Raw genomic sequence first — 27,224 nt, 5'->3', positions numbered from 1 at the left:
GCCGCCGATTAAATTTTCAAAGGATGTATGAAAGGTATTTCGTATCAAATTCCCAACATACTACCGAAATAATTTCTTAAAGAAAGATCCAAAGATATTACTAAAGAAATTTGTCAAATCCAAAGGAATTACTGGGAGATTTCCAAAAAAGGTATTAATTGAAATAAATTACAAAACTATTCCCAAATGAATCACCGGGAATATTCCCTGATGAATTACCGAATGAATGTTTTGCCGAAAACATAAATTTCTTGTATTACACGTACAAACCAGGCTCGATTATCCGAAATATAATTTCCCTGTAAAAGTATTCTCATGTACACGTGGTAGTGTTCAACTAATAAAACAAAAACACTGTCGCCATTAATTTTGTGGTAAAACCAAACATGCAAATATGTATCCTGATTTTGCAATTTTAAGTAGGGTAACGAAGGGTATTATCAGCAGGTTTGTTCTCTGCGTCAAGGGGTGTTTTTGTGGGCCAAATTGCCTGAAATTTGGGCACATTACTCAGCTTGGTTGGGAAGGATTTGAGGCCAACTTTGAGATCAACAGGTTTCAAAAAACCCCCCATGACGAATAGAACAAAACTGCCGAAAATACGTAAGTTCCCCTTTTTATAACTTTTACAATTGTTCTTGAAAACTATTTTAATAAGAGCTGTTATCATGTAATAAAACAAAGAGGATGTCACGATGAGTACGCAAATTTGTTATGTTCAAAGCGCGATGATTGTTATGTTCAAAGTGAAAATACAAATTCCATGTATTATACACAATCAATTCATCAAGTTTTCGTACCTCCATGGCAAGTAAAGTGTTAAATAAGTACAACGTATCGAATTTTCCAAAAAAAACTATTCTCTAAAATATAGTGCGTTTAAATTTGTGGGCTCATTTTTTCCGCGACTGAGAAATTGAGGGTGGATCGGTATTTAACCAAAAAAACAATCTGGAAGCCACTGAAACTGGCACCCCCTAGGCACCCTCTAGGAAAAAATCCTAGATACGCCAATGTAAACGATCATCAGAGATTGGTAATAATATTTATAAACAGTTGAGTTCCAGCAAATGTTTTCAAAATCTTTATCACTCTGTGTGTAGTTCAGTAGAAATGTGTTTAACGAAACTGCATGAATAACATACAATAAAACTTCAAGTTAAAAAAAAAACAATATAGGGGGTTTCACTAAAGAGCAGAAAATGTTCGTTTCATAAAATTGAGATTAAAATATTCAAAGATTGCCTTGGTGATCGCGACGTTTACGCAGAAAAATATTTAACGTAGCGTTTAACGCCGTTTAGTGAATTCCTTTTATATTTTACAGATGATTGTTGCTTTGAACTATCGCTACAGTGTAGAAAAGAAACACGTAGATGTCGACGAATTTGTGTCACTACATATTGAAACTTCGATAGAAGTTCGTGAAGAGATCGCTTCCAAGGTTGTTGAGCAATTCTGACGATTAAGATAAATCGAAGAAACGACCAGTTTAAGAAAATCAATGAGCATTGGTTTGTAGTTATTTTCACATGCTTTTCACGGTTGTTTTTATCTTTCTTTTATTTTGAAGGTTAAAAGAGTTAGTTGTATCTGGTGAAGCAACATGTGGTTAATGTCTTAGAAAATAAAGGCTTATTCATACTTGGCGTTACTCCTTTCCTCTCCAGCTTACTGTTTTTAACTGGAGCACCCACCTTCTTGTGTTTTTCTGTCCAAAAAAAATAAAAAATATTTAAAAAAAAAATAGATAAAAAAATGTTAAAGCTTTGGCCATTACATTTTCAGACACCAACGCACCACCCCCCCCCCCCCCCCCCCCCCTATGACCATCTGACTTGGTGAACATTTCTTACAAGAATGAAAATTACGCTAAATTGTTAGTATTCTGAAGTCAATTTGAACTACGTTAAGATAACTTTTAAACTTCCAACAATATCACTTCCTCCATAACCATGCGGCTCGATTGTGACCTGATAGAAAACAATTTTTTTTTCGCGCTTAGCGCAAAAATGCGCAAACAGTGACCTATATAGCCAAAAACTAGACAAAATTGCACGTCAGATCCGGGATACGATGTCGTTTTCTGATGTTTCCCAAAAAAGTACTGGATCTCTTTAGTACGAAGTTTTTCTCCAAAATTTCATAAAAGTCAATAAGTTCGCATATTGTAAAAACATAATAATTTTGTGATTGAATTCCAAACAATTCCTGAAATGTAATGGTTATTCATACCCAAAAACACAAAAAATATTGTCACATTATTCAAGCTTTCCTAACTTTTACAACGAACTCATGAAGGAAGCTCATAAAATAAAGACAATAAATACTAATATTGTAGCACATAAAACTTCAACTTTGAAAAAATCTACAAGACTCAATTTTCGACCAAATGACTTGAAAATTTGGGGTTTTCTTAGTTGAAGTATCTATAATGGAAGAAAAATATTAGAAAAATAAAATATTGAGGTCGATTTTTGAGGTTTTGTCCGGCTTCCGGCCACTGTGCCGTGGCGTTGTGGTCGCACGATCACTTCATATGGATGGAGGGATGGTCATGGGTTAGATCCCAGCCGGGCACTTGTAATTTTTCGTCAGTTATATCAACATTCTTGTGCACATCATTCTCCCATGGAGAGGATAGAAAAGTGACAGCAGCGCAAAGGCAAACAAATCTGATATAGTAGTATTAGAATAGAATACATTTAGGCGCTGTACAAAGTGTAAGTGCAACTGCCAATAGGAATCGCTCACGCAGTGCCCTAGACTTTTTTTTATCATAAAAGAGCTGTAAATTAGGTTTAATGGTTAAGGATAAAAAAGGTCTTATTGAAAGTGGCATGCTATCACAAGCAAACTATTATGAGCTAGGGTCTTGTTCCATTTGGGCAGGTGTACCTATTTTGGGCACTTGCATGAGCATGAGCATGAGCATGATTGACCGCCCGCGGTTGCTCCTCTGTTATTGCAAGGACAGCTGCTTTTACACAAAGAACCAACAGATAATGCTTGGGACTAGCCTTCTCCTCATTGTGTAAATGCTGGCATCTCAATACTTTTTTAAAAAGCAATACCAGCGCCGGCCGCGTCCGAATGCAGGTCAATTGAGGATAGGGAAGGAAGTGATGACGTGATTCTCGCTTTGGCCAATAACCGAGGAATTCTCTGCGTTACTACGAGTAATCACTAGGAGTTTGGATACGGGAAGGGATGATTTGTTAGGGGCTTTGTTTTGATAAACAAATTGCTACAATCACCCACCAGACCGATTCTTGTTTTGCTATGAACGATGTACTCGCGAAAAATTGAATACGTCCTCACATACGCGACATGTCAGGGAATAATGTCCACCGCACAATCAATTCGAGAAAACAAACCCGTCGTATGGCTGATCCCGGATGCCACACTCACGCCCCGATCAACTATGGCGAATAATTGGTACTATAGCCATAATCGGTACACTTACCCTATTTAAAATTGACTTAGTTGTCATTCACAAGACGCGACGCGAGACAAGACAAACACTTATCGTTCTTACAATCGTCAAAAGGTTGTCTTGTCTCGCGTCGCGTCTTGTGAATTTCAGTTAGTTCTTACGTTAGCACAAAACATAAAAATGAGTGACTTAGTTGTAGCGGCAAGTGGCCAAAATAGGTCACCTGTCCAAATGGTACAACACCCTATAGTATTATGCGTTTTACAGTTTCCTTTTTACGCACCTAGTTGATAAATGGTCATACTCTGTTCTGTTAGAATTGGGCGAATACGATTCCGTGACTATGTTTTGATTCGAAAAATGATCATAGTGCTACGTCTGTAAGTCTGTAATAATAGTGAAAATTTGTCTTATCTTTGAGTTCTTCACTTCAAAACTCCAACTTCAAAATAAAGTTTTCATATTAATGATGCAAAATAAGGCGAAAAATTTACGTGAAACAAAACAATTCGAAACCAAACCCTTACTTTCTCTTGCTCAAAACGTTGGGCAGTTAAAAACATCTTTTTACTATTAAAAGACTACGTAGCAGGTTCTAAGAGAAAGTTGGAACCGTAAAGTCGAGCCTCCAATAGCATGAAACCCTTACTTATTGTGGTGTGACAAAATGTGTCAGCAGGGGATCGAATACGGTGCAAAAGAAGCAATACATAGAATGGAATATAAACCTCTCTGCTTCTAAACCCATCATATATTTGTCTGTTTATGCTTCCTACATAAATATAATTGACCAAAATAGATTGTAGTTTAAACACTAATTAACTACTACAAAAATTGAAAGACTTACTGTTGAACATTGGCGTCAAGGCTGAAGTTGCATCACAGAACTCGTTTAATATTATTAGTATTAAACATAAACAATATTCGGCCACCATGCTATCTCGTGAATTGCTATCCCAAACACACAAATAAATAAAAATTCTAACCGTTCAACGCGACAAACAAAATTCAACTAAGGAAAACTCGCAAAACCCCACACCGTTCCCCATAAGTAATTATCCAGTTAGCGAAAAAAATCGCAACATAATAGGTCATTTAATTTAAAGGTGGATTCGCCAATTGTAGGCCCCATGTCTCGAGGCATTAAGATAACTTACACTATCAACTGAATTCTACTAACTTGTGTACTCTGCCTGCGTCGTCGCCGAATCTAGTAATTAAATCGTCGCAAAGTGTCCACCCACTTGTGATGATCGAGAAACGATTTTGTTCCGCGACAAAACGTCATACCTAGTGATGCACCCAGCAGAATAAAATTTTCAGCTAGGCGGAAATAGTGAAATGTATGTACAGTGATTGTTTAAGGCCTTGTTACCCTACCGAGTGTTTGTTACTGTTGTTAATTAAATATTCAAACGTAGTAATCGATAGCCTAGATATTGGTTAGAGAGTAAAACCATCGATACAGATATGTCCGTTATGATATTCATTTCAGGCCATGGTCAGTGATAGCGTTTATGAAACAATGCAGTTTTTTTTTATCAATATGACGTTCCATTGAGGGGAGTGTAAAAACTTTGTTCTTTTCGTAATAAAACTTCCCTTCTTTTGCTATTGGTTATTTTCGTGCTAATCGTACAGTATACGAATTCAAAGAATTGGCAATGAAAACTTTCGCATAATAGCTATGGAAGAACTCATTTACAAACTTAGCTAAGAAAGAGGTGCCCCGGAACGGCATCAAGTTTAGTAGAGCAGGTATTTTTGATGCACTACAGTTCTCCTCAAGTTGGCGAAATGCTTGGGGTCATTCTGCACCGGTAAGTGTTCATGTGCCATAACTTTCGTTACGATTTACGGCTCCGCTCCAATCTAGCGTTGCTTTGTAGATTTTGTTTTCACCCTTACACCGCGCCGATGTGGTATGCCTACCTTACCTACACTTTCGTTTCCAAATTTCATCGATATCAATTATTGGCGGCATCGACAATGAAACTTTGCATTGAAGATGGAACTGAGAGGTCTGTATGCACTAGGTAATTATATATGTACCGGGCCAAAAGTGCTTTATTGAGCTACCAAACGATTTGTAAACTACACATCGATCCACCAATTATTAGTTTATTACTACTGAAAAAAAAAGAGTTTTCTTCGTCATTTTCTGGCGTTGAATCACAATTACTACAGCACCTGTTTAGTGAGCATATCCACAATTGTAACTCTGATTCTTCTTGGTCAATGTTAACATGCAATCTTATGGAAACGTCAATAAATTAACTTTGATAATAAAATTGTGTGGGTGTACAGTTCTGCCACCGTTCCAAATATTCTAGCAATAATCTCCATGTAATCCACAGAATAGAAAAAATGGCCGGATTCCGTGAAAATCGAGCCCCAGATGTTGAGCCTGGCACGTCGCATAACACCTTCCAGGGTGATGTTGAATAGCAGGCATGAGAGTCCACGGCGATATTTGAACGAACTATACGAATGAACTAGTGAGGGAGGTCAGGCCTCCCCCAGAATCCACCAGCCTCCCCCCAGAAATTCTTCATGACTTGGTACCGTGATAAGGAGTGAAATTGATCGACGAGAGGATCATTTTTATTTGTTAAAAATAACGCTTTAAACTTTAAACAATTTGTATAAAATGACCATCATCTGGCTCAAGTGTTATTGAATGATGAGTTTACATGCTTTACAGCCAATTAGTCACATGTTTTTGTATAAAATTCAATATTTTCTGAAATTTCCTGTCAGGAAAACTTTAAAGACATTTTCAAACTTTTGTTACCGTAGCTGTATCGCAATTGTAATGAATATTCGTATGAATGTTTCTAGCTGCTAAGTATTCGCTAAACCCGATTTCGTCAAAAGTTCTATAAATATGGAAATTGATGCATAAAATTGCACTTTTCCGAAAGTTATATCATATTTAGTACGGAAATTGCATACTTTCAGGCGTTTTCTTAAGATTTATTAAACTTCAAACTAAATAATGAAAAATTTAGTAAACTTGTAACAACAGTTTCAATTTTCGTGGATAGAATGACAGTTCAATCGATAAAATGACAGTTCGACCCGAATAAAAATTTTTCCTCATACAAACTTTAAATGCGTTTAAAAAATAGTTCTTGAACTCCAAATTATGAAATTTTGGATTTCGACTATTTTTTTGGATTTTGAGATAATCCGGATACCCCTAAAGAACCCATTTGCTGCAGGAATCCCTGGAAGAAACCCGAGAGGAATACCTGGAGGAATTCCAGGATAAATTCCTGGAGGATTTGCTGCAGAAGTTCCAGGATGAATTCCTGGAGCAAACCCTGGGAGAAATCCTGGTGGAATTTCTGAATGAGTTCCTGGAGGAATTTCTAGAGGAATTCCTGGAAAAATCCTTGGATCAATTCCAACAGGAACCTGTGGAGGAAATCCTGGAGGAACTTCAGGGAAAATTCCTGGTGGAATTTCTGAAAGTATATCTGGAGGAATTCCTAGAGAAATCGCTAGAGAAATTCTTGAAACAATCCCTGAAGGAATTTAAAAAACAAACATTGGAGGATTTCTGAAGGAATAATTGGAGGATTTCCTGGTGGCATTCCTGAAGACATTCCTGGACGAATGCCTGGAGTATTCCCTGAATAAATTTGTGGAGAAATTCCTGTTTGAATCCGTGGAGGAAGTTCTGCAGGAATACCTGGAGGAAACCCTAGAAGAATCCCTGGAGGAATTCCAGGAGCATGCCCGGATGATTTACTGCAGAAGTTCCTGGATGAGTTCCTGGAGCAAACCCTGGGGAAAATCTTGAAGGAATCCCTGGATGAGTTCCTAGAGGATTTCCTAGACGAGTTTTGGGAGGAATCCCTGGAGAAATTTCTGGACAAGTTCTTGGAAGAATCCCTGGGGAATTCTTGGAAAATCCCTGGAGCAATTTCTGGAGGAACCGCAGGAGAAATACCTGGAGAACTTCTGAACAAATTTCTGGTGGAATTTCAGGAGGAATTCCTGGAGAAATTCCTAGAAGAGTTCTTGGGAGACTTCCGAAGAACTATCCCTGGAAGAATTCCTGGAGGAATCCCTGAATGAAATGTTGGAGGAATCTCTAGAGGAATTCTGGGAAGAATCGCTGGAAAAATGTATGATGAATTCCCTAGAGAAATTCTATGATGAAATTCTGGAGGAGTTGCAGGAGGAATTCTTGGAGAAATACCTAGATGAATTACTGGAGAGATCATCGGAGTGATCCTGGAGGAATCTCTGGAAGAATGTTTGGAGAAATCCCTGAAGGAATTCCCGGAGGATTTTTTAGAGAAATCTGTGAAATAATTACTGGAGGAACCCGTGAAATAATTCCTGCCCGAGCAGGGATGAATAACTGCCACATAACTAGAGCATACCAGAGTCAGGTATCATACCAAGACAAGGTATTGGTCAGTTGTGCAGGTATTGAAAATAACTTATTTTGGTATTTTGTAGGTATTGATACAATACAATTGGTTTGGTGTTAAGGACTGCCTGAGGTATTATTGAGTTATGGAAAAATCGCTATTTGTTTGGAAATATCGCCGATTATTATTTAGGTATTGCCATACCTGATATCATTATTCATGCGTTATGCACAGAATACACACCAGTTATTATTTTAGGTATTTTACCTCTTATACAGGGCTACTTAATACCTCATTCAGGTTGTAGGTATTGGGTTTTCCATACCTGGGTTAGTTATTCTTCAGCTATTTTCTCCTGCTCGGGTGGAGGAATGCTTGGAAGAATCCCTAGAGGAGAAATTCCTGGATATTTTTTTTTGGAAAACCCCGGAAAACTTCCTGGAAGGGTTACTGAAGAAATTCTTGATAGAGGTTTTGAAGGAATCTCTGGAGGATTTACTGAAGAAATACATCGAGGAATTGCTGTAAGAATTTTCGAAAGAATTCCTGGATCAATTCCTGGAGAAATTCTTGGGATAATTCCTGGAAGTATTTTTGGTGGAGTTCCTGGAGGAGTACTTGGGGCAATGCCTGGATGAAATTCTGGAGAAATGCCTGGAGGAAGACCTGGTATAATGCGTGGATAAATTCCGGGAGCAATTCCTGGGAGATTGCTGAATTCCTAGAGGATTTTCAGGAGGAACTCATGCAGGAATCCCTGGAGTTGCCTGCATAAACTCCGAGAGGAGGATTTCCTGGAGAAATCGTCGTAGTAATTTCTGAAGGTTTTCCTGTATCAATTCCAGGAGGAATTCCTGGGGTAATTCCTGGTGACATTCTTAAAGGTAGTTCTATAGGAGACTCTGGACGAAAACCTGGAGGAATGCCTGTATTGATCCCTGAAGGAATCCCTATGGGAATCCCTAAAGGCACTCCTGGAGGAATTCCTAGAGCAATCCCTAGAGGATTCCTTCTTAGAGGAACCCCTGAATGAATGCCTGGAGGAATTTCTAGAGAAATTCCTCGGACATTTTTCAGATAGAAGTATCTGGAGGAATTCCTAGAGGAATCCTTGAGAAATCTCCAGAGGAACTCCTAGAGGAATCCCTGCATAAATTCCACGAGGAATCCCTGGTGGAACCCTTGGCGAAGAATTTCTGGAGGATTTTCTTGAAGAATCTCCAAGTACCACGCTGTTAAAGCTGTATTGCAAATATAACGTACATATATTGACATGCATTACTCTATATAAACCATTAAAGTTGAACTTAAGTGAGTCGAGGATCCACTATTGTTGAATTACCAATATACCAGTATACTCGTAAGTCAGAAATAGTGGATCCACTCTCCACTTTTATTCAACTTTAGTAGTTTCTATAGGGCAACGCATGTCAATATTTGGCAACAGAGTGGTTTCTTGGGACACTAGTGAACTTTCAGGAAAAAAAATCATGGAGAAATCCCTGAAAGTTAGGCAATTCCTGGATTCATTTTTGAATAACCTCTAGTAAAATTTTCTTAAAGAATGTCTGGAAGACATTCCTACAGAATTACTTCGAATAGCTCCAGATGGAACTATTGAAGTAATCGCTAATGGAAGGCAGAAATTTAAAAAGATCACATTTTTTGCGTCTGCGGTATCTTTGCTAATACTTCACCGTTTGCAATGAAATTTTCATGGCATCATCTACACATACTATACGGTATCTGTTTAATAATCAACTGTTTGGATGCGTTCAATCAAAAGCTATACACTATTTTCTGCGGTGCATGTTTTTTCGAGAACATTTGAGAATTTTCGATGCACAGTTAGTTGAACATGCTTTGAAAAGATAACATTTTGTCTGTCCAGATCATTTTGTCCATCCACTGTAATTTGTCGAAACATAGAAATTATATTTTTTATTGCTATTCCTCCATATCTATACCAAATCAAAACCAAATCAAAAATCAAGCCAAACGAAACCAAATTATGAATTGGTTCTGATCAACCAACTCACAAAATTGAATTACAATTACAGCACATTATGCCACATTTGTCCATGACCTGTCTAACACCTATGTGTTGGACCCTTCACACGAATCGAAGTGGAGCTCAAAAGAGCAACGCAAAGCATAATTTCAACGCTCCAAGCTTACGCACTTCATTCACTGATCGTCATCTAGCATTATGTTGCTGCCTTTCTTCAACACACCAACAACCATCGCCTGCGATCGGCTACTTGCTTTGAAAGCATAATTATCGATCACAATTATCACACAAGTTTCTTCAGAGGCGTGCTCTTCTTATAGCGTAAGCACATGGTTTGACACGCATTGATGCAAGTAGCATAGGTGTGTACGGAAATGAACGACCAGCATGCAGTCACGGACCTTTGACAACCTTCGAAAGGTCTAACACCAGGGTTCATGCCACATCCCAGTTCAACTCATAGGTAGCAATCGACGAGCCGAGCCTACGAAGACACAGCTGGAACAGACCATATCATTCATCTTCCAGTATATAAACGTCCACAGGATGATACGGTAAAATATGCAATAGGCTTCTCCGACCAAGGTCGTACACATTGCCGCAATTATCCGACGAGCAAGTGATTCATAGTAGTAAGAAATCACAAGCATAACATAACCATCATCGGAGGAACACAATGCACGCGGTGATCGAGTCGACACGACCGCGCCGCGGTGCGTATTGGTACGGATTTTGCTGCTTACTCGATTCCGGTAAGTAAGTGCCAACATCCCGAAGCGTCACACAGTGGGCAAAAGTGCAAAAATGGTGGAATGCCACCGATACTATACCATTAGTATAATGCCAATCTATCTTTTTTTTTGTCAGTTCACCATTACGCTTGGTGATTTTCAATTTCGGTAACATTAATTAATTATGTTAGGAAGAGTTTGGCACGGTAAAGGCTGGGTATGCTGCGCAATTCAGATCCCATTGTGATCCACTAGCCTTTGCCCAGCAACTCCTATACCTACCTCCACGCGGTCCCGGCCGGAAACTATGAGCAACCTTAGGGAAGATCGGGTAACCAACCCCGGTGGTAACTTTGGTCGTAGGCTGACAGGGAAGGGGGGTTTGCTTCGACAAACCTGAGCGTCTGTTCTCCAGGAGAAGCGGCTCACATACGTCTGATCCCCATGTTAGAGGCGGCTGATCTACGTCCGAGTGCCAGGGAAGGACTCTAAGCTCAACTGTGCACTATGGTCCTCCGGAAAGTAGGGGGTTGGTGTCAGGCCCTACGAGCCAGCCGTAAAAAACCATTGTAGCGGAAAATCAGCAACAGAATAATACGAACCGAGACCAACGGCAATGACCCCAGCGAACAAAAAGGATTGCGATTGGAAACTCGGTACGTGGAACTGCCGATCTCTCAACTTATTTGGGAGCACCCGCATACTCGCCGATCTACTGAAGGACCGCGGGTTCGGCATCGTAGCGCTGCAGGAGGTGTGTTGGACAGGATCTATGGTGCGAACGTTTAGAGGTAATCATACCATCTACCAGAGTTGCGGCAACACACGTGAGCTGGGAACAGCTTTTATAGTGATGGGCGACATGCAGAGGCGCGTGATCGGTTGGTGGCCGATTGACGAAAGAATGTGCAGGTTGAGGTTCAAGGGCCGATTCTTCAACATCAGCATAATAAACGTGCACAGCCCACACTCCGGAAGTACTGATGATGACAAGGACGCATTTTACGCTCAGCTCGAACGCGAGCACGATCGCTGCCCAAGCCACGACGTCAAGATCATCATAGGTGATTTAAACGCTCAGGTAGGCCAGGAGGAGGAATTCAGACCGACGATTGGTAAGTTCAGCGCCCACCAGCAGACGAACGAAAACGGCCTACGACTCATTGATTTCGCCGCCTCCAAAAAATATGGCCATACGTAGCACCTTTTTCAAACACAGCCTCCCTTATCGTTACACCTCGAGATCACCACAGCAGACGGAATCTCAAATCGACCACGTTCTGTTTGACGGACGGCACTTCTCCGCCATTATCAACGTCAGGACCTATCGTGGCGCCAACATCGACTCCGACCACTATCTGGTGATGGTCAAACTGCGCCCAAAATTCTCCGTCATCAACAATGTACGGTACCGGCGACCGCCACGGTACAACCTAGAGCGACTGAAGCAACCGGATGTCGCCACAGCATACGCGCAGAATCTCAAGGCCGCGTTGCCAGACGAGGGCGAGCTCGATGAGACCCCTCTAGAGGACTGCTGGAGTACAGTGAAAGCAGCCATCAACGACGCAGCCGAGAGCACCATCGGGTACGTGGAACGGAATCGACGGAACGAATGGTTCGAGGAAGAGTGCAGAACCGTTTTGGAGGAGAAGAACGCAGCGAGGGCGGTAATGCTGCAGCAAGGGACTCGACAGAACGTGGAACGTTACAAACAGAAGCGGAAACAGCAGACCCGCTTCTTTCGGGAGAAAAAGCGCCGCCTGGAAGAAGCGGAGTGTGAAGAAATGGAACTGCTGTGCCGTTCCCAAGAAACACGGAGTTCTATCAGAAACTCAACGCATCCCGCAACGGCTTCGTGCCGCGAGCCAAAATATGCAGGGATAAAGGCGGAGGCCTCTTGACGGACGGAAGTGAGGAGATCGAAAGGTGGAAGCGCGTGAACGGCGAACGGCGTGGAGAACGTAGGCACGGGAGGGAAGTTAAGGATGCCATTCACCAGCTCAAAACCAACAAAGCAGCTGGTAAGGATGGTATCGCAGCTGAACTCATCAAGATGGGCCCAGAAAAGTTGGCCACCTGTCTGCATCGGCTGATAGTCAAGATCTGGGAAACCGAACAGCTACCGGAGGAGTGGAAGGAAGGGGTAATCTGCCCCATTCACAAGAAAGGCGACCATTTGGAATGTGAGAACTTCAGGGCGATCACTATTTTGAATGCTGCCTACAAAGTGCTATCCCAGATCATCTTCCGTCGTCTGTCACCTAAAACAAATGAGTTCGTGGGAAGTTATCAAGCCGGCTTCATCGACGGCCGGTCGACAACGGACCAGATCTTTACCGTACGGCAAATCCTCCAGAAATGCCGTGAATACCAGGTCCCAACGCATCATCTGTTCATCGACTTCAAAGCGGCATACGACAGTATCGACCGCGCAGAGCTATGGAGAATCATGGACGAAAACGGCTTTCCTGGGAAGCTGACTAGCAACGATGGACGGTGTGCAAAACTGCGTAAGGGTTTCGGGTGAACTATCTAGTTCATTCGAATCTCGCCGGGGACTGCGACAAGGTGATGGACTCTCATGCCTACTCTTCAACATCGCTCTGGAAGGTGTGATGCGACGAGCCGGGCTCATCAGCCGGGGAACGATTTTCACAAAATCCGGACAATTTGTGTGCTTTGTGGACGACATGGACATTATTGCCAGAACATGTGGAACGGTGGCAGAGCTGTACACCCGCCTGAAACGCGAAGCAGCAAAGGTCGGACTGGTGGTGAATGCCTCAAAAACAAAGTACATGCTGGTAGGCGGAACCGAACACGACCGGATCCGTCTGGGTAGTAATGTTACGATAGACGGGGATACTTTCGAGGTTGTGGAGGAATTCGTCTACCTCGGATCCTTACTGACGGCTGACAACAACGTGAGCCGTGAAATTCGGAGGCGCATCATCAGCGGAAGTCGGGCCTACTACGGGCGCCAGAAGAAACTGCGGTCGAAAAAGATTCACCCACGCACCAAATGCGCCATGTACAAAACGCTAATAAGACTGGTGGTCCTCTACGGGCACAAGACATGGACCATGCTCGAGGAGGACCTGCGAGCACTCGGAGTTTTCGAGCGACGCGTGCTCAGGACGATCTTCGGCGGAGTGCAGGTGAACGGTGTGTGGCGGAGAAGAATGAACCACGAGCTCGCTGCACTTTACGGTGAACCAGAAGGTGGCCAAAGCCGGAAGGATACGGTGGGCAGGGCATGTTGCAAGAATGCCGGACAACAACCCTGCAAAGCTGGTGTTTGCAACTGATCCGGTTGGCACAAGAAGGCGTGGAGCGCAGAGTGCACGATGGGCGGACCAGGTGGAGCGTGACTTGGCGAGCATTGGGCGCGACCGAGGATGGAGAGCGGCAGCCACGAATCGTGTATTATGGAGAAATATTGTTGATTCAGTTTTATCTTGAATTTGATGTAATACTAAATAAATGAAATGAAATGTATCCACATCAGAAAGATATATTTTCCTATGCCTCTACTCAAATGCATGCGAATGTTGGAGAGTTGATGGGATATGGTTGGCATGGCAGAGGGTTCACACATTGGTGCGTGTATGCCAGGCGGGTAATCGAAACCAGAAGAATAGAATAAGAATAAGAATAATGCTTTTTGACTCATGTTTGCATACTTGACGACTACTAATATTTTAGTTTCGGTCAGAAAAAGATCGCTTAACTCTTTTTTTGTTTGGCATTTTTTTGCATAGCAACCAGTTGTTTCATCTATTATGGTAGGACCGTTCAAGCTACAAAAGCATATATTTCTCATATTCTGGCCTGCAGAATACATACAACCATACTGAGCTAACATACATATTTACAGTTTAACAATAAGTATTATTTTATCAATTTTATTCAAAAATGGTGTAGACATCAAGAAAGCTTAAACATATCCACGAATATTTACTAAATTACGATGAGTTTGAATATAATGCATTGAAAGCATATGCCAAAACTGCAATGTGATTATTTAATAAAATATTTTTTGAATTGCAAAATTGTCATTATTCAAGTATGTTCGGTATGGGGTTTCCAAAGTGTTAAGTCCCTTTTTATTGAAAATTATTATGATTGCATGAAAACTATTCTTTTATTAAAACTTATCTTGTTATATTATTTACATGATCTGAACTAGTGATCTATCACAAAGGCTAGATAATTATTCAAGGACTAAGCATCTTGAGTCGTGTAATGTTATTCAACTGCAATTCACTAACACAATTGATGAGCTTAATACACGGCAGACTTTCATGGGCTGGTCACATCACACGGCTGCCGGAAAACGAAATGCGAACATAATACAAGGGAGGAAGCTATAGGGATCATACTTGGTCGCGAAAACGTTATTGAATTATTTGTAGTTGGGTAGGGTTTAACGGAATTTAAAGCTCTAGATGATAAAAGCTGTCTGTCCCATAACCGGTCAATGGATATTAATTCTCCATAAGGCATTGATGACCGGGATGAATTCGAGTTCAAAAGTAGCAATTAAATAATAAAGTATACTATTCTAAGATATTTCTACAAATTTTATGGCAATCATCAAAAAAAATGCACTAATGTACTGCAATTCGATAGATAATCTTCAAATATGATTTATTGCATTTTTCACCGATAGAATATTTTTAACCAAGGCTTTTCTGAAAGGTTAAACCATAAACTGAAACCCTGTGAAAGAAGATTTTAGGTTCATTCATAATATACCGGTTTCTGGTATGCGTGTGGTGGTGAATGCCTCAATAACAGAGTAGGGTATATGTACCATTCCTTGGCCTATTTTGCAAGCCGCCTTGACAATTTTGACCATAACTCATGAATTAAAAGCACTAGAAATAATATGTCCACCCTATTACACACTCTAGGCAATGCATGTTTCACCAATTGGAAGTAAACTTACGTAAATATTCAAGATTTTACTTAATTAAGTTGAAAAGATTCGATGCGATGGTATGCAACGTTGGTCTATGGTACAAAAATTGGCCTATTAGTGGATACAACGTTGGCCTATTGCTATCCATGCACTAGAACCACTAATTATCTATTTTTTTCAATATTTCTGCTGAAGTATTATCTCTGTTTGTTCACCAATTTTACTTTTAAATTATATTTTCGGAGCTAAATTTTCAAAATACTATAAATAAATCACTTTAACTAAAGTTCTTTCTTAATTTAGTAACAATAACAACGCAACCCTATTATTGTGTTATATTTTTACAGTCACCGCACACAAAATCTTTCTTCCTGTTCGTTTTTTCTGGTTCTTACGCAAGAAATGCTGTTGACGTCTTTTTATCGCTGTTTTTGAAGTCACTTTACTGATGGGCCAAGATTTGGGTACATAGTGAAAAAAATGTCCACAATATTCGGCCCACATTCAATTTGTAAAATAGTTATTGTTCGTTGAAAACAAATACACAAGTTCAAAGTAGCGTCTTTGACCGTCGCATCAAATGTTCAATTATTGAAAAGTCAATTCGAAATGTTTCAGAATAATGCCATTTATGATCATGTGTATAGACTACCCACTAAGCCGAAGAATCATGGCGTCTACAAAAGCTAAAGAAAGTGACATTTTCATTCAATTTTAATGTTCCAAACTGCTAAAATTGAAACGAAATGTTACAGTTGTTTGGCGCATAGCTTTTCCGATATCGAGTTATGCGTGTTTGTTTGAGTTTTTGGTTTACATTGAGATAGGCCGAACGAGGGGACTATGCCAACGAAGCATCCCGATACCCTACATGCTGGTAGGCGGAACCGAACATGACCGGATCCGTCTGGGTAGTAATGTTACGATATACGGGGATACATTCGAGGTGGTGGAGGAATTCGTCTACCTCGGATCCTTACTGACGGCTGACAACAACGTGAGCCGTGAAATTCGTAGGCGCATCATCAGCGGAAGTCGGGCCTACTACGGGCTCCAGAAGAAACTGCGGTCGAAAAAGATTCACCCACGCACCAAATACGCCATGTACAAAACGCTAATAAGACCGGTAATCCTCTACGGGCACAAGACATGGACCATGCTCGAGGAGGACCTGCAAGCACTCGGAGTTTTCGAGCGAGGAGAACGGTATGTGGCGGAGAAGGATGAACCACGAGCTCGCTGCACTTTACGGTGAACCCAGCATCCAGAAGGTGGCCAAAGCCGGAAGGATACGGTGGGCAGGGCATGTTGCAAGAATGCCGAACAACAATCCTGCAAAGCTGGTGTTTGCTACTGATCCGGTTGGCACAAGAAGGCGTGGAGCGCAGTGTGCACGATGGGCGGACCAGGTGGAGCGTGACTTGGCGAGCATTGGGCGCCACCGAGGATGGAGAGCGGCAACTACAAACCGAGTATTGTGGCGTACTATTGTTTATTATGTCTTGTCTTGATGATGTTGAACAAATAAATGTATGTATGTATGTATGTATGTATGTATGTATGTAATGCTGTGTCGACTCCTGCGGAAGCAAGTTTGAAGCTAGACAAAACGATGAGCCCCAGTACTCCCGAAGAAGCAGAAGCGATGAAAGCTGTTCCGTTCAAGGAGGCAGTAGGTTCCCTTTTATACGCGGCTCAAGCAACCCGACCGGATATTGCGTATGCGGTGAACATGGTGAGTCAACTTTGCAGCGATCCAGGACAGCGGCACTGGGAGGCCGTGAAACGAATTTTGCGGTATCTTCGTGGAACCACTGAAGCACGATTGGAATATTCGGCGAATGGCACCTTGCAACTGACCGGCTGTACCGATGCGGATTGGGGAGGAGACGTGGATACGCGGAAATCAACTACGGGCTACATTTTCATGAGGATGGGAGGAGCTGTTTCCTGGAGCGTAAAACGACAAGCAACCGTGGCGTTATCGTCCTGTGAGGCGGAGTTTATGGCACTATCGGCAACGGTTCAGGAGGCTCTCTGGTGGCAACAGCTACTGGAACAAATAGATGGTAAGCAGGTGGTACCGGTATTGTGTGACAACCAATCCGCAATCTGTATCTCCGGAAGTAATGGATTCAGACCCCGGACCAAGCTTGTATCCATCCGTCACCATTTCGTCAAGGACTCTATTGAAAATGGTGACATCAAACTTGGCTACATCTCTACAAGAGAACAACCAGCGGATGGATTCACAAAGCCGTTGGCTAGACTGAAGCATGTGGAGTTCCGGAAGATGATAGGTATCGTAGGTTAAGGAGGAGTGTTGAGCGTAGCGTGCGATTGTAGTAACCTACGATTTAGTTATAGATCTTGGTAACCGAGTCTGTTATTAGCTAGTCAATAGATGTGAAAAATAAATTATAAATTCATTCCTTGTTCAGACACTGCACACACCACACTACTACTTAGCTGGTAGGCGGAACAAAACACAACTGGATCCGTCTGGGCAGCTATGTTACGATCGAGGTTACGATAGACGGAGATATCTTCGAGGTGGTGAAGGAATTCGTCTACCTCGGATGGCTGACAACAAAATCAGTCGTAAAATTTGAAGGGGCATCATCAGCGGAAGTCGGGCCTACTACGGGCTCCAGAAGAAGCTAAGTCTAAAAAGTTTCACCCACGCACCAAATGTACTATGTACAGAACGCCAATAAAACCGGTGGTCCTCTACGGACACGAGACATGAACCATGCTCGAGGAGGACCTGCAAGCACTTGGAGTTTTCGAGCGATGCGTGCTAAGGACGATCTTCGGATACGATGAGCAGGGCATGTTGCAAGAATGCCGGACAACAACCCTGCAATGCTGGTGTTTGCAACTGATCCGGTTGGCACAAGAAGGTGTGGAGCGCAGAGAGCACGATGGGCGGACCAGGTGGAGCGGGACTTATCGAGCATTGGGCGCGACCGAGGATGGAGAGCGGCAGCCACAAACCGAGTATTGTGGCGTACTATTGTTGGCTATGTATTGTCTTAAATGTGATGTTGAGCAAGTAAAATTTAATGTATGTATGTATGAGAGATCAATCTTGAAACAAATTGGTGTGAGTCTTGAATAATTTGCCATACAGCTACCATACAATATCCGCGATTTTGACCACTGTGCGCACCATACCGGCAGCCACCGCCGCCGCCGTCGCGTCGGTGGTGAAGATCACTCACAACAAGAATGGCTGGCTGCGTGGTGGCGGCGCGCGAGTATGCTTTCTATAACAGCTTCATTTTTTTTTTTTTCGGACTACCATCATCACCACCGCGTATTGGTAGGTAAATAGATCTCCGGAGTCCAGCTGGAGCCGCGTATGGCGGTTATTGGTGGCTAGCGGTTCAATCGAGCATGCTTCAATCTGCGATGGTGCAGTTCTATCCGGAGCGTCATGAGGAAAGCAACTGGGGTCATCGTCGTCGGGTACATTGCGATCGTTGCGTTTTCCGTGTTTCCCTGTGTCTGGTGCGGTGGGTCAAGTGATGGGGAAGTCGTCGATGGAGCTGCAGGTGATAAGTGATGGGTTTTAGTGGAAAATTTTGGAATCAAACCTAGTTTCTTTTCCCGTTTTGTTTTTTAAGAATTCGATTACAGTTACATGCCAAAATTGTATCAGTACGACGATTACGGGAAGTGTCTGAAGCAAGGAAGTGTCTACTGCATGGTGCGAAGCTTAGTGAAACCTCGTCCTTCTAGTGAGCTATGGCAGCAAATACAGGTTAGAGGTCACATTAGATAGAACAAAAAGATGGTCAAACATCCCTAAGATAAAAATAGAATTTCAGTGTGGATGTACGCCACTATCGGCACTATTTGTTGGATCGCGGAATTTGCATCGACGAGTGTTTGAGATCAATTGGGGGCCTAAGTAAGACCCAGCGCGATGAACTACGCGTGGATTCGTTTGAAGTGGATTTCAAAGTAAGTACTTGGGGGTTTGTTGGATGCTGGTTTTATGTACACACTGAGTAGGAGTGGATGACTTATGGTGGGGGAATCGGTATGAAATGCCCCGCTATGGTAGAATGAATGATACTTACATCATGATGTTTGTCCAGAGCAACGAAATTGCTTCACTTGATCTCAAGTTTTTTTTTTGTTTTTTCAAGAGCACTCTATTTTCCCTAATATCCGATAGTATAATTACAAGTACTCCTGGATAATATTTTGGATAAAAAATTACCAGGAGTTTCTTTAACTCATAGGAGTTACAGCGAATCAGTGAATACAGGGGGTCAAGGGAATTTCAGTGGGAATACCTGGAGGTCACAATGGCTTTCAGGGTGTTTACATGGGATACCATGAGATCTCAGGGGCGCTTCAGAGGGACTCAGGGGCATTATTGTAGGTCCCAGAGGATTTCACGGGTGTTCCAGGGTCCCCTCAGGGACCCTCTGAGAGATCCAGGGCGTCCCTGAGCAATCCAGGGAGCCCCTAATGAATCCAGGGGGTCTCAGGGTCGCCTCAAGGGCGTTTCCGGAGTCCACAGGTTGTTAAAGAGAGGTTCCAGGGTGTCATATTGGCACTTTAGGGAGTCGCAGGGGCATTACGTTGGGACCCAAGGAGTTTCAGAGGGGTACCCGGAAGTCTCAGCGGGGGTCTCTTGGGCCTTTCAGAGGAGTTCCAGCGGGTCTTTTAGGTGCTTCATACTATTGAAACGCGCCTGAAATTTCCATAATCCCATTGAAATACCTCTGAACACCCTTAGGCTCCTGAGACCCTTCCAGAAAAAATATCGCTTGAAATCCCATTCAAGTGAAATTGAAATCCACATAATCCCCTAGGAACGCTCTCAAAAGGCTCCTGACCCCACCCCCTCTGAAACGACCCGGCCAATCCCTCGAAACGCTCCTGAAATGCCTCGAAATGACCTTGAAATATTTATAATCCCATTGAAATGCAACGAAATCCAATATTTGTTTACCGAGAAATGGTTTCCTGGACAATGACACACAATCATTGTAACAATAAGCTCAATAGAACAGATCGGTGAAGTACTAGATTTATAGTAATGAGCTGAATTTTAGTATGGTGAGAAGGTAATTTCTCCGTTTCTGCAATGAAATGGTGCAAAAAGCGTGAGTATTATGATTCCTTGCCTAATTTGAGGCTGTTTGAGCAACACTTTGGGCAACAGTGTTGTTGTTTTCTCCATTTCTTGTAACATAAACAACATAGCTATCCAAAGTTTTGCTCAAACAGCATCAAATTAGGCAAGGAATCATAATACACACGCTTTTTGCACCATTTCACTGCAGAAACGGAGAATTAACCTTCTCACCATACAAAAATTCAGCTCATTACTACAAATCTAGTACAACACCGAACGTGCCCCATTGGAATTTAATAATATTTTTTATCGGGAAATCAGACCGACGATTTTGTTTAAATTATTTTCGGCCAAACTTTGTGATTTTCTGGTGGTGCATTTCGCTCCGCTCTCGAATAGAGGCTGCAGCGGGAAGTCGGATAATTTGGGAAAGTGTTCGTTCAGTCGAGGATGCGCGAATTGATAGCGTATGTTTTAACGGTTTGTTGAATTGTTTTTGTTTTCAACTTTGCTGCTGCTGATCTGTTGACCTGTAGCAGCTATTCAAATAATTGTAGTGGGTTGATGATGGTTTCACTTGTCTTGGAAATACATGCGATTCGAATTGAATCAATCGATTTCATTTAGCATAGATGCGTGAATCTAACGTAACTGAAAAGCAGGCTCTGTCCCAGTTAGCGTTTCACGATTTAAAAAAAACAGAGGAAGAAAAACATCTGTTGGTAATCTAATGATTTCTGATAGTATAATGTATGTGAATCACACATTTAATTAGTTGTCACCTAATGATCTCATTACTTTGATGACTGCGCCAACAGTAAATAAACGAATGACATGGTACTATTTGAAGAAGAAAACAAACTTCTCTTTTTCATGTTCTATCGGCGTTCAGCAGACATATACGCGCAGACATGACGGTAATTAATTCAAGTGCCATTCACCGTTCCGATGAGTGCAGTCGATTTGATGTATGAATTCTTCAACAACCTACCGCACAATAAACTTCATCATGAGGAAGTTCTATCGCTTGAGATGGAATGAGTCTTTGCATTTGTATATGCCGCTTTGAGCATTAAATTCGGCATAAATCCGCTGCGGTGCAAGTGCATACGAACAAGTGCATAGTGAAGAGTTATACAGTTTTTACGCGGTACCGCGCTCATCGATGTACTTTATAAATGTGTGCATTATGATTGCAATTCGTGCATATGCAAATATGTGAAATGTGGACCTGATGTGATGGTTAGAACACTTAACTAACACACCGTGGACCTGGAAACTAATCCCACTCCTGACAAACTAGCAAAATGTGGGTTCTTCTTTCGGATGAGAAGTAAAGCCTTAAAGATGGGAAAGGTCCCGAGATAATCAGCCCCGGGGTCATTTAATTAAGGATAAGCTCGTTAGAAAAGATGGCCGCCACAATGGCCAACTTTTGCATCTACCTATTCACTGCTTTGAGAGCACAAATCACATAAAAATATACACCAGTGCACCTGATCTTTTAATTGTAAGCTTATGACAAGTGAACAAGAACAAAATAAAAACTGCACTATCTGTCTTCGGAAAAGTTATTTCAAACTTACTCATTTATTAGGGAAACAATATGAGTAATTGGGGGTGAGACATCTTTGAAATCCTAGAACATCCTGAACACCAACGACTATGGGAAATCAAAATAGTTGACACACCAGTTACGTTAAATACTGATTTTGGAAATGATTTACATTCATAGTTATTGAATTAGCTTTATTAACCCTAAAAGGGATACTTTCATGGCCTCAGTTTCGTCACCTTGCTGAGTGTGTTCCATCAAAGACGAGCTCTAAAAGGCGCCTGGGGTCCAATGGACCCTTTTAGGGTTAATATCTTGGGATGTTCTAGGTGTTCCAAACTAGTCTGAAATTCAGTCCTTCAAATCTACAGGAGTTATTTAGCAACAAATTGTCGCATAGCATAATCTGCTGTAATCGGTGAACCACTTGGAAACTGGGAAGCCACTCGTTCACATTATTAAGATAATGTAGGTCGTTAAAACATACTGGACCTACTTGAAGACTAAAATAAATCATTATATACTTTTGGGATATTCAACGTCGTCCAAACTATCCTGGAGTTAAATCATTGATATCTACAGCCGTTACATTGGCGGTTTAGTCAATGAACCCCTGGAATAGTACGAATCATTGTAAGATTTCTGAAGGATATTCCTGAATGGTCAGGAGTTACTTCGAAAAATAGAACTTTAGGTCTACCTTCGTAAGTCATATCCATTTACAGAGTAACGTTGAATAATTTACTATAGTTACCGGACCTACTGGAAGATTGATAGATATTCAGCCATTTAATTGAAAATCGATATTGTTCAGCTCCGAATACTACGGTTTAGTTGTAGTGGGTTTGTAGTTCACAATTTGACTCGTTTTTTAAAGTGACACAAATGCCAAAGGAGGGTTAAAGATATTGAATTGTAGTTTCCAGGAAAATACGTTGAAAAGGTCAAATTGTGTTTAAGTGCAAAGCATATGAAAATAGGGGAACTTGTGATTTTTCAGCTTTTTTGTTCTCTCGGTCATGGGTTTTTTAGACCTGTTGAACGCAAAGTAGGTCTCAAATCTTTCCCAAACAAGCTAAATTATATGACAAAATTTCAGCCAATTTGACCGATAAAAACCTCGCATCTTGTAGAGAACAAACCTGCCGATAATACCCAAAGTCATCCATGATCTCGGAGTCAAAGGGGTGAATATTCAGGAAATTTTGAGTTACATTTTAAACAATCAGAGATTTAATTCTTCAATCACTTAACCCAATTTACAGCTCTATTGTCCACTAGGGCAATGCGTGAGCGATTCCAATTGGAGCTTTACTAACACTTTGTACTGCGCCTAAATGTATTCTATTCTAATTGTACTATATCAAATTGGTTGCCGTTGCGCTGCTTTCACTTTCTACCCTATCATGGTAGAATGATGAGCACGAGGTTGTTGATCTGTGGCTGTTGTTTGTTCCTATTTCCAGTCCGATTGGGGGTCCACTATGGGTTGCCGTTCGCCGATGTCCAAGTATCCGGGTTCGTTTGAGCCATGGGCTCAGAAGAGGTGTCAGTGTCAGCTGCTCTCAGGAGGAAAGAGCAACTGACGAAAGTGCCGGGGCTGGGATCGAACCCATGGCCATCTGCTTATGAAGCAAACGTGTGACGAATTGTGCCACGGGCCCCGTCATAATAATAGATTTATGTGTTTTAGTTTTTAAAATACACTAATACTCATCTATATATATAAAAATGCAGTGGCATACGTGGGACCGCGCATAACTTGCCAACGGGTGTCCGATTTGGGTCGTCTAAGTTTTGTTCTGTTAGTTTTCACCCAAGGAAGGTTTATGAGGCCTAAAACATGGGAAAATTGAGAGTTTTTGAAAATCGGGTTTTCATACATTTTGAACGGGGACTTGAGCGCTTGGCTAGGGACTTCAGGGACGTCAAAAAACGCAGTAGGCAAGACAAAGTTTGCCGGGTACAGCTAGTTTTATATAATTATTGTCTGGGGTTACATAAATTAAAAATGTGCAATCATTGAATAGGACATAAAAAGAGAAAATTTTGTGCATAAATAAACCCTCGAGTGATCGCGCTGTTGTGTTGTGTACAAAACGTTGAACAAATTTCGCTTTTTGTACCGCGTGAGTTACGGCGGGCAAGATGGAAGGTTAAGTCAGGAGTCCTGACTCAGGTCTTTAATGAGGGAGTCTTGTTTGCGAGAACAAGTCTAGCTCCTGAACATTGGAGATGGTGCCAAATGGGTTTCCAGAAAGTTCCCACAGAGAGCCCAAAAAAGGGGGTTTCAAGGGACCTCCATTTTTGCTTTTTAGGGGGTTGTATCAGGGGATTTCAGAAGTATTTAAGAGTGTTCCGTCAGCCAACGAAAATGTTGAGGGGGTTTCAGGGGCGGTTCAATAGTGTTAAGGGGGTTTCAGGGACGTTTTAAGGGGCTTTAAAGCAAATCAGGAGAGCCTCAGAAGCCTTCAAAGGGCTTTATAAGGTGTTTTTGGGGGCATTTGGAGAACCAAATATCTGTTCGTGGTGCAAATTTGACCGATTGGTTACATCCACGTCAATTGGTTCTCTAGATCTGTGCTCTTAAAAATTTGAGGTTTGGCTTCGTCATATCTTCACCTTCAGAAGCATTTCAGAGAGTTACAGGAGATTTCAGAAACGTTTTAGAAGCGTTCGAAGAGGTTTAATAAACGTTTGATAGCATTTCCGGGCGTTTCTAGGAGTTTTGAGGTGCATTTTAGAGGGTTCCTGGAGCCTTTTAAAGACGTTTCATTTCAAATTAATTATAATCTAGTGGAGGCTCGACTGTATCGTTTCAATTATCATTTAAAACGGCTACGCAGTCTCGAAATTAGCAAACGATGTTTATTACTTGCCCAACGTTTCGACACGGGGTTAGTGTCTTCTTCAGAGGGAAACTAATTTGGTCGTTTTTGGTCTTGTGTTTCGTCTAACTGTAATTAATTTGTTGGTACATGACTTATTTTGCTTGTTATAACTATCAACGGACATTTGGCAAATGCCGTTGAAAGTTATAACAAGCAAAATAAGTCATGTATCAACAAATTAATGACAGGACAGTTACAGTTAGACGAAACACAAGACCAAAAACGACCAAATTAGTTTCCCCCTGAAGAAGGCACTAACCCCGTGTCGAAACGTTGGGCAAGTAATAAACATCGTTTGCTAATTTCGAGACTGCGCAGCCGTTTTTAATGATAATTAATTATAATGATGTCAAGAGCGTTTCAATGAACTTACGGAGGGACTTTCGAGGCATTTCATGTCAGTGTCGTATCAGGGGGATTTCAGGAACACCCATAAATCCCAGGGGTTACAGAGGCTCAAATGGATTACGGGGATTTCAAGGGCATTTCAATTGATTACACAGCGCAACATTTTTTTGTCTCAAGAGCAAACTTATGTGTCTCTGACAGATTTTGGGTCGCTGAATCCTAATCCGGGCTCAGATTAGCTCTAGCACGTCACAATTTTGAGCTATACCCTAATTTATAGGGTAAAATATGCGATTTTGGGCCTTTTTGACTGCAAGTTATTAAGCATGGAAATTTTTTTAGGCAATCAAAAGGTAAATTGCTCAATTAACATCTAAATTAACGACTCATGCAAAATATTTCATTTTACCAAATCAAATTTGATAGATTTAAGCATTTTATGTTAGTATCGAAACTTGCATGCAACTTTTGGAGGGTGACTTGTATGGGAAATATCGTACCTAACATAAATCGCTTAAAATTATCAAATTTGATTTGGTAAAATGAAATATTTTGCATGAGTCGTTAATTTAGATGTTAATTGACCAATTAACCTCTTGATTGCTCAAAAAAAATATGTCCATGCTTAATGGCAGGCAGTCAAAAAAGCCCCAAATCGCATATTTTACCCTATAAATTAGGGTATAGCTCAAAATTGTGACGTGCTAGAGCTAATCTGAGCCCGGATTCGGATTCAGCGACCCAAAATCTGTCAGAGACACATGCGTTTGCTCTAGAGACAGACCAAAAGTTAATTTTTGTTACGCTGTGTTATACAGGTTTTAGAGAGCGTTTCGAGGCATTTCAGGGGCGCTTGAGGCCGCACGGGACGACGTGTAATTTTCCCTAACTTCCTTCTCTTTCTAGCAATTTGCCTCACGATTTTGGAGATGCAAATATCAATTTCCACTACACTGACGTAGCTGAAACTTTAGTCGATTGTGCACCGCAAGTGAGCAAATGAACGATCAAATTTCTAGCCAATAATATGAAGTAGAAGTTGAGATTTGCATCTTACTAACAATATAGCAATGACAGACAATTCAACCACCGTCCCGTCCAGCCTTAAAGGATGTTTCAAAGGGCTTTCAAAACCCGGTTTTGAAAAGGGGTCTCTGAAAAATACTCTGAAACTTTCTGAAATGCTTACGAAATCCCCCTAAATGACCATGAATTTTATGTAACGCACCTGAGACCCTTAAAAATCCCCGAAAACGCCTCTAAAACTCAACAAAAATCTCTGAAGCATCCTAAAATGCCATCGAGTATCTTGCAACATATATACGATGAGTTTTGCTTGGAAGTTGACAACGTTGTTGCACCACGGAAATATTCCCAATTTGTGTCAATTTCGATTATAATAATTTATCATTTTCGTTTTAATTGAACTTATTTTTCAACATAAAATTGGCAGCAGCAACAAAAACTGATAAATTTATTATCGTTTTATCGTACCCTTGAAGAGTTCTATAAGGAGAGAGCATTTCGCCTAGAGGACGTCTTGGGAAGTACAACAAGTTTTAAGCGAATCTTAAAACCAACTCTCCAAGAGCACCTTAGGATGGGCCTCTTTACAGTAATTTAGTATTCTGCCCTCTTCGCAAGTCAGTCTCATGTTGTTATTCATAGCGTCTACCTTTTGTATTATAACTCCAATTATTTTCAAAAACAAAAAATGTATTCACTTCATACGTATCCTTTTCGTGGCATATTGAGCTATGAAATGAGGCGGAAAAGGTATTGAATTTGTTATAAATGAACTCGTGATGGACAGAAATATGACTCGCATTAGAAACGACG

At 41.4% G+C, this 27,224-nt stretch overlaps 3 protein-coding genes across 3 annotated transcripts in view; 2 read left to right on the top strand and 1 right to left on the bottom strand.

Moving 5' to 3' along the window:
- LOC109426708 (nose resistant to fluoxetine protein 6-like) overlaps nucleotides 1-4,466 on the bottom strand; it is a 30,781-nt gene extending 26,315 nt beyond the window's left edge. The window contains exon 1 of the mRNA XM_029869582.2: nucleotides 4,284-4,466. Coding sequence (XP_029725442.2) covers nucleotides 4,284-4,371 — 88 coding nt within the window. The 5' untranslated portion in view covers nucleotides 4,372-4,466. The remainder of the gene's footprint in view (nucleotides 1-4,283) is intronic.
- Nucleotides 4,467-17,105: 12,639 nt separating this feature from the next.
- On the top strand, nucleotides 17,106-17,807 carry LOC134286867 (uncharacterized). Its single transcript, XM_062848557.1, has one exon. It carries the CDS (start codon nucleotides 17,106-17,108, stop codon nucleotides 17,805-17,807), a length of 702 nt encoding a protein of 233 aa, XP_062704541.1.
- A 1,003-nt stretch (nucleotides 17,808-18,810) lies between these two features.
- Nucleotides 18,811-27,224, top strand: part of LOC109426800 (nose resistant to fluoxetine protein 6) — a 36,071-nt gene continuing 27,657 nt past the window's right edge. Inside the window, exons 1-3 of the mRNA XM_019702336.3 lie at nucleotides 18,811-19,050; nucleotides 19,123-19,259; nucleotides 19,319-19,462. Coding sequence (XP_019557881.3) covers nucleotides 18,933-19,050; nucleotides 19,123-19,259; nucleotides 19,319-19,462 — 399 coding nt within the window. The 5' untranslated portion in view covers nucleotides 18,811-18,932. The remainder of the gene's footprint in view (nucleotides 19,051-19,122; nucleotides 19,260-19,318; nucleotides 19,463-27,224) is intronic.

The sequence above is a fragment of the Aedes albopictus genome, chromosome 2 (assembly GCF_035046485.1).
Source record: "Aedes albopictus strain Foshan chromosome 2, AalbF5, whole genome shotgun sequence".
Classification (NCBI taxonomy): Eukaryota; Metazoa; Arthropoda; class Insecta; order Diptera; family Culicidae; genus Aedes; species Aedes albopictus.
The sequence above is the reverse complement of the archived record's forward strand: the minus strand, read 5'-3'. Positions and strand labels throughout refer to the sequence as shown.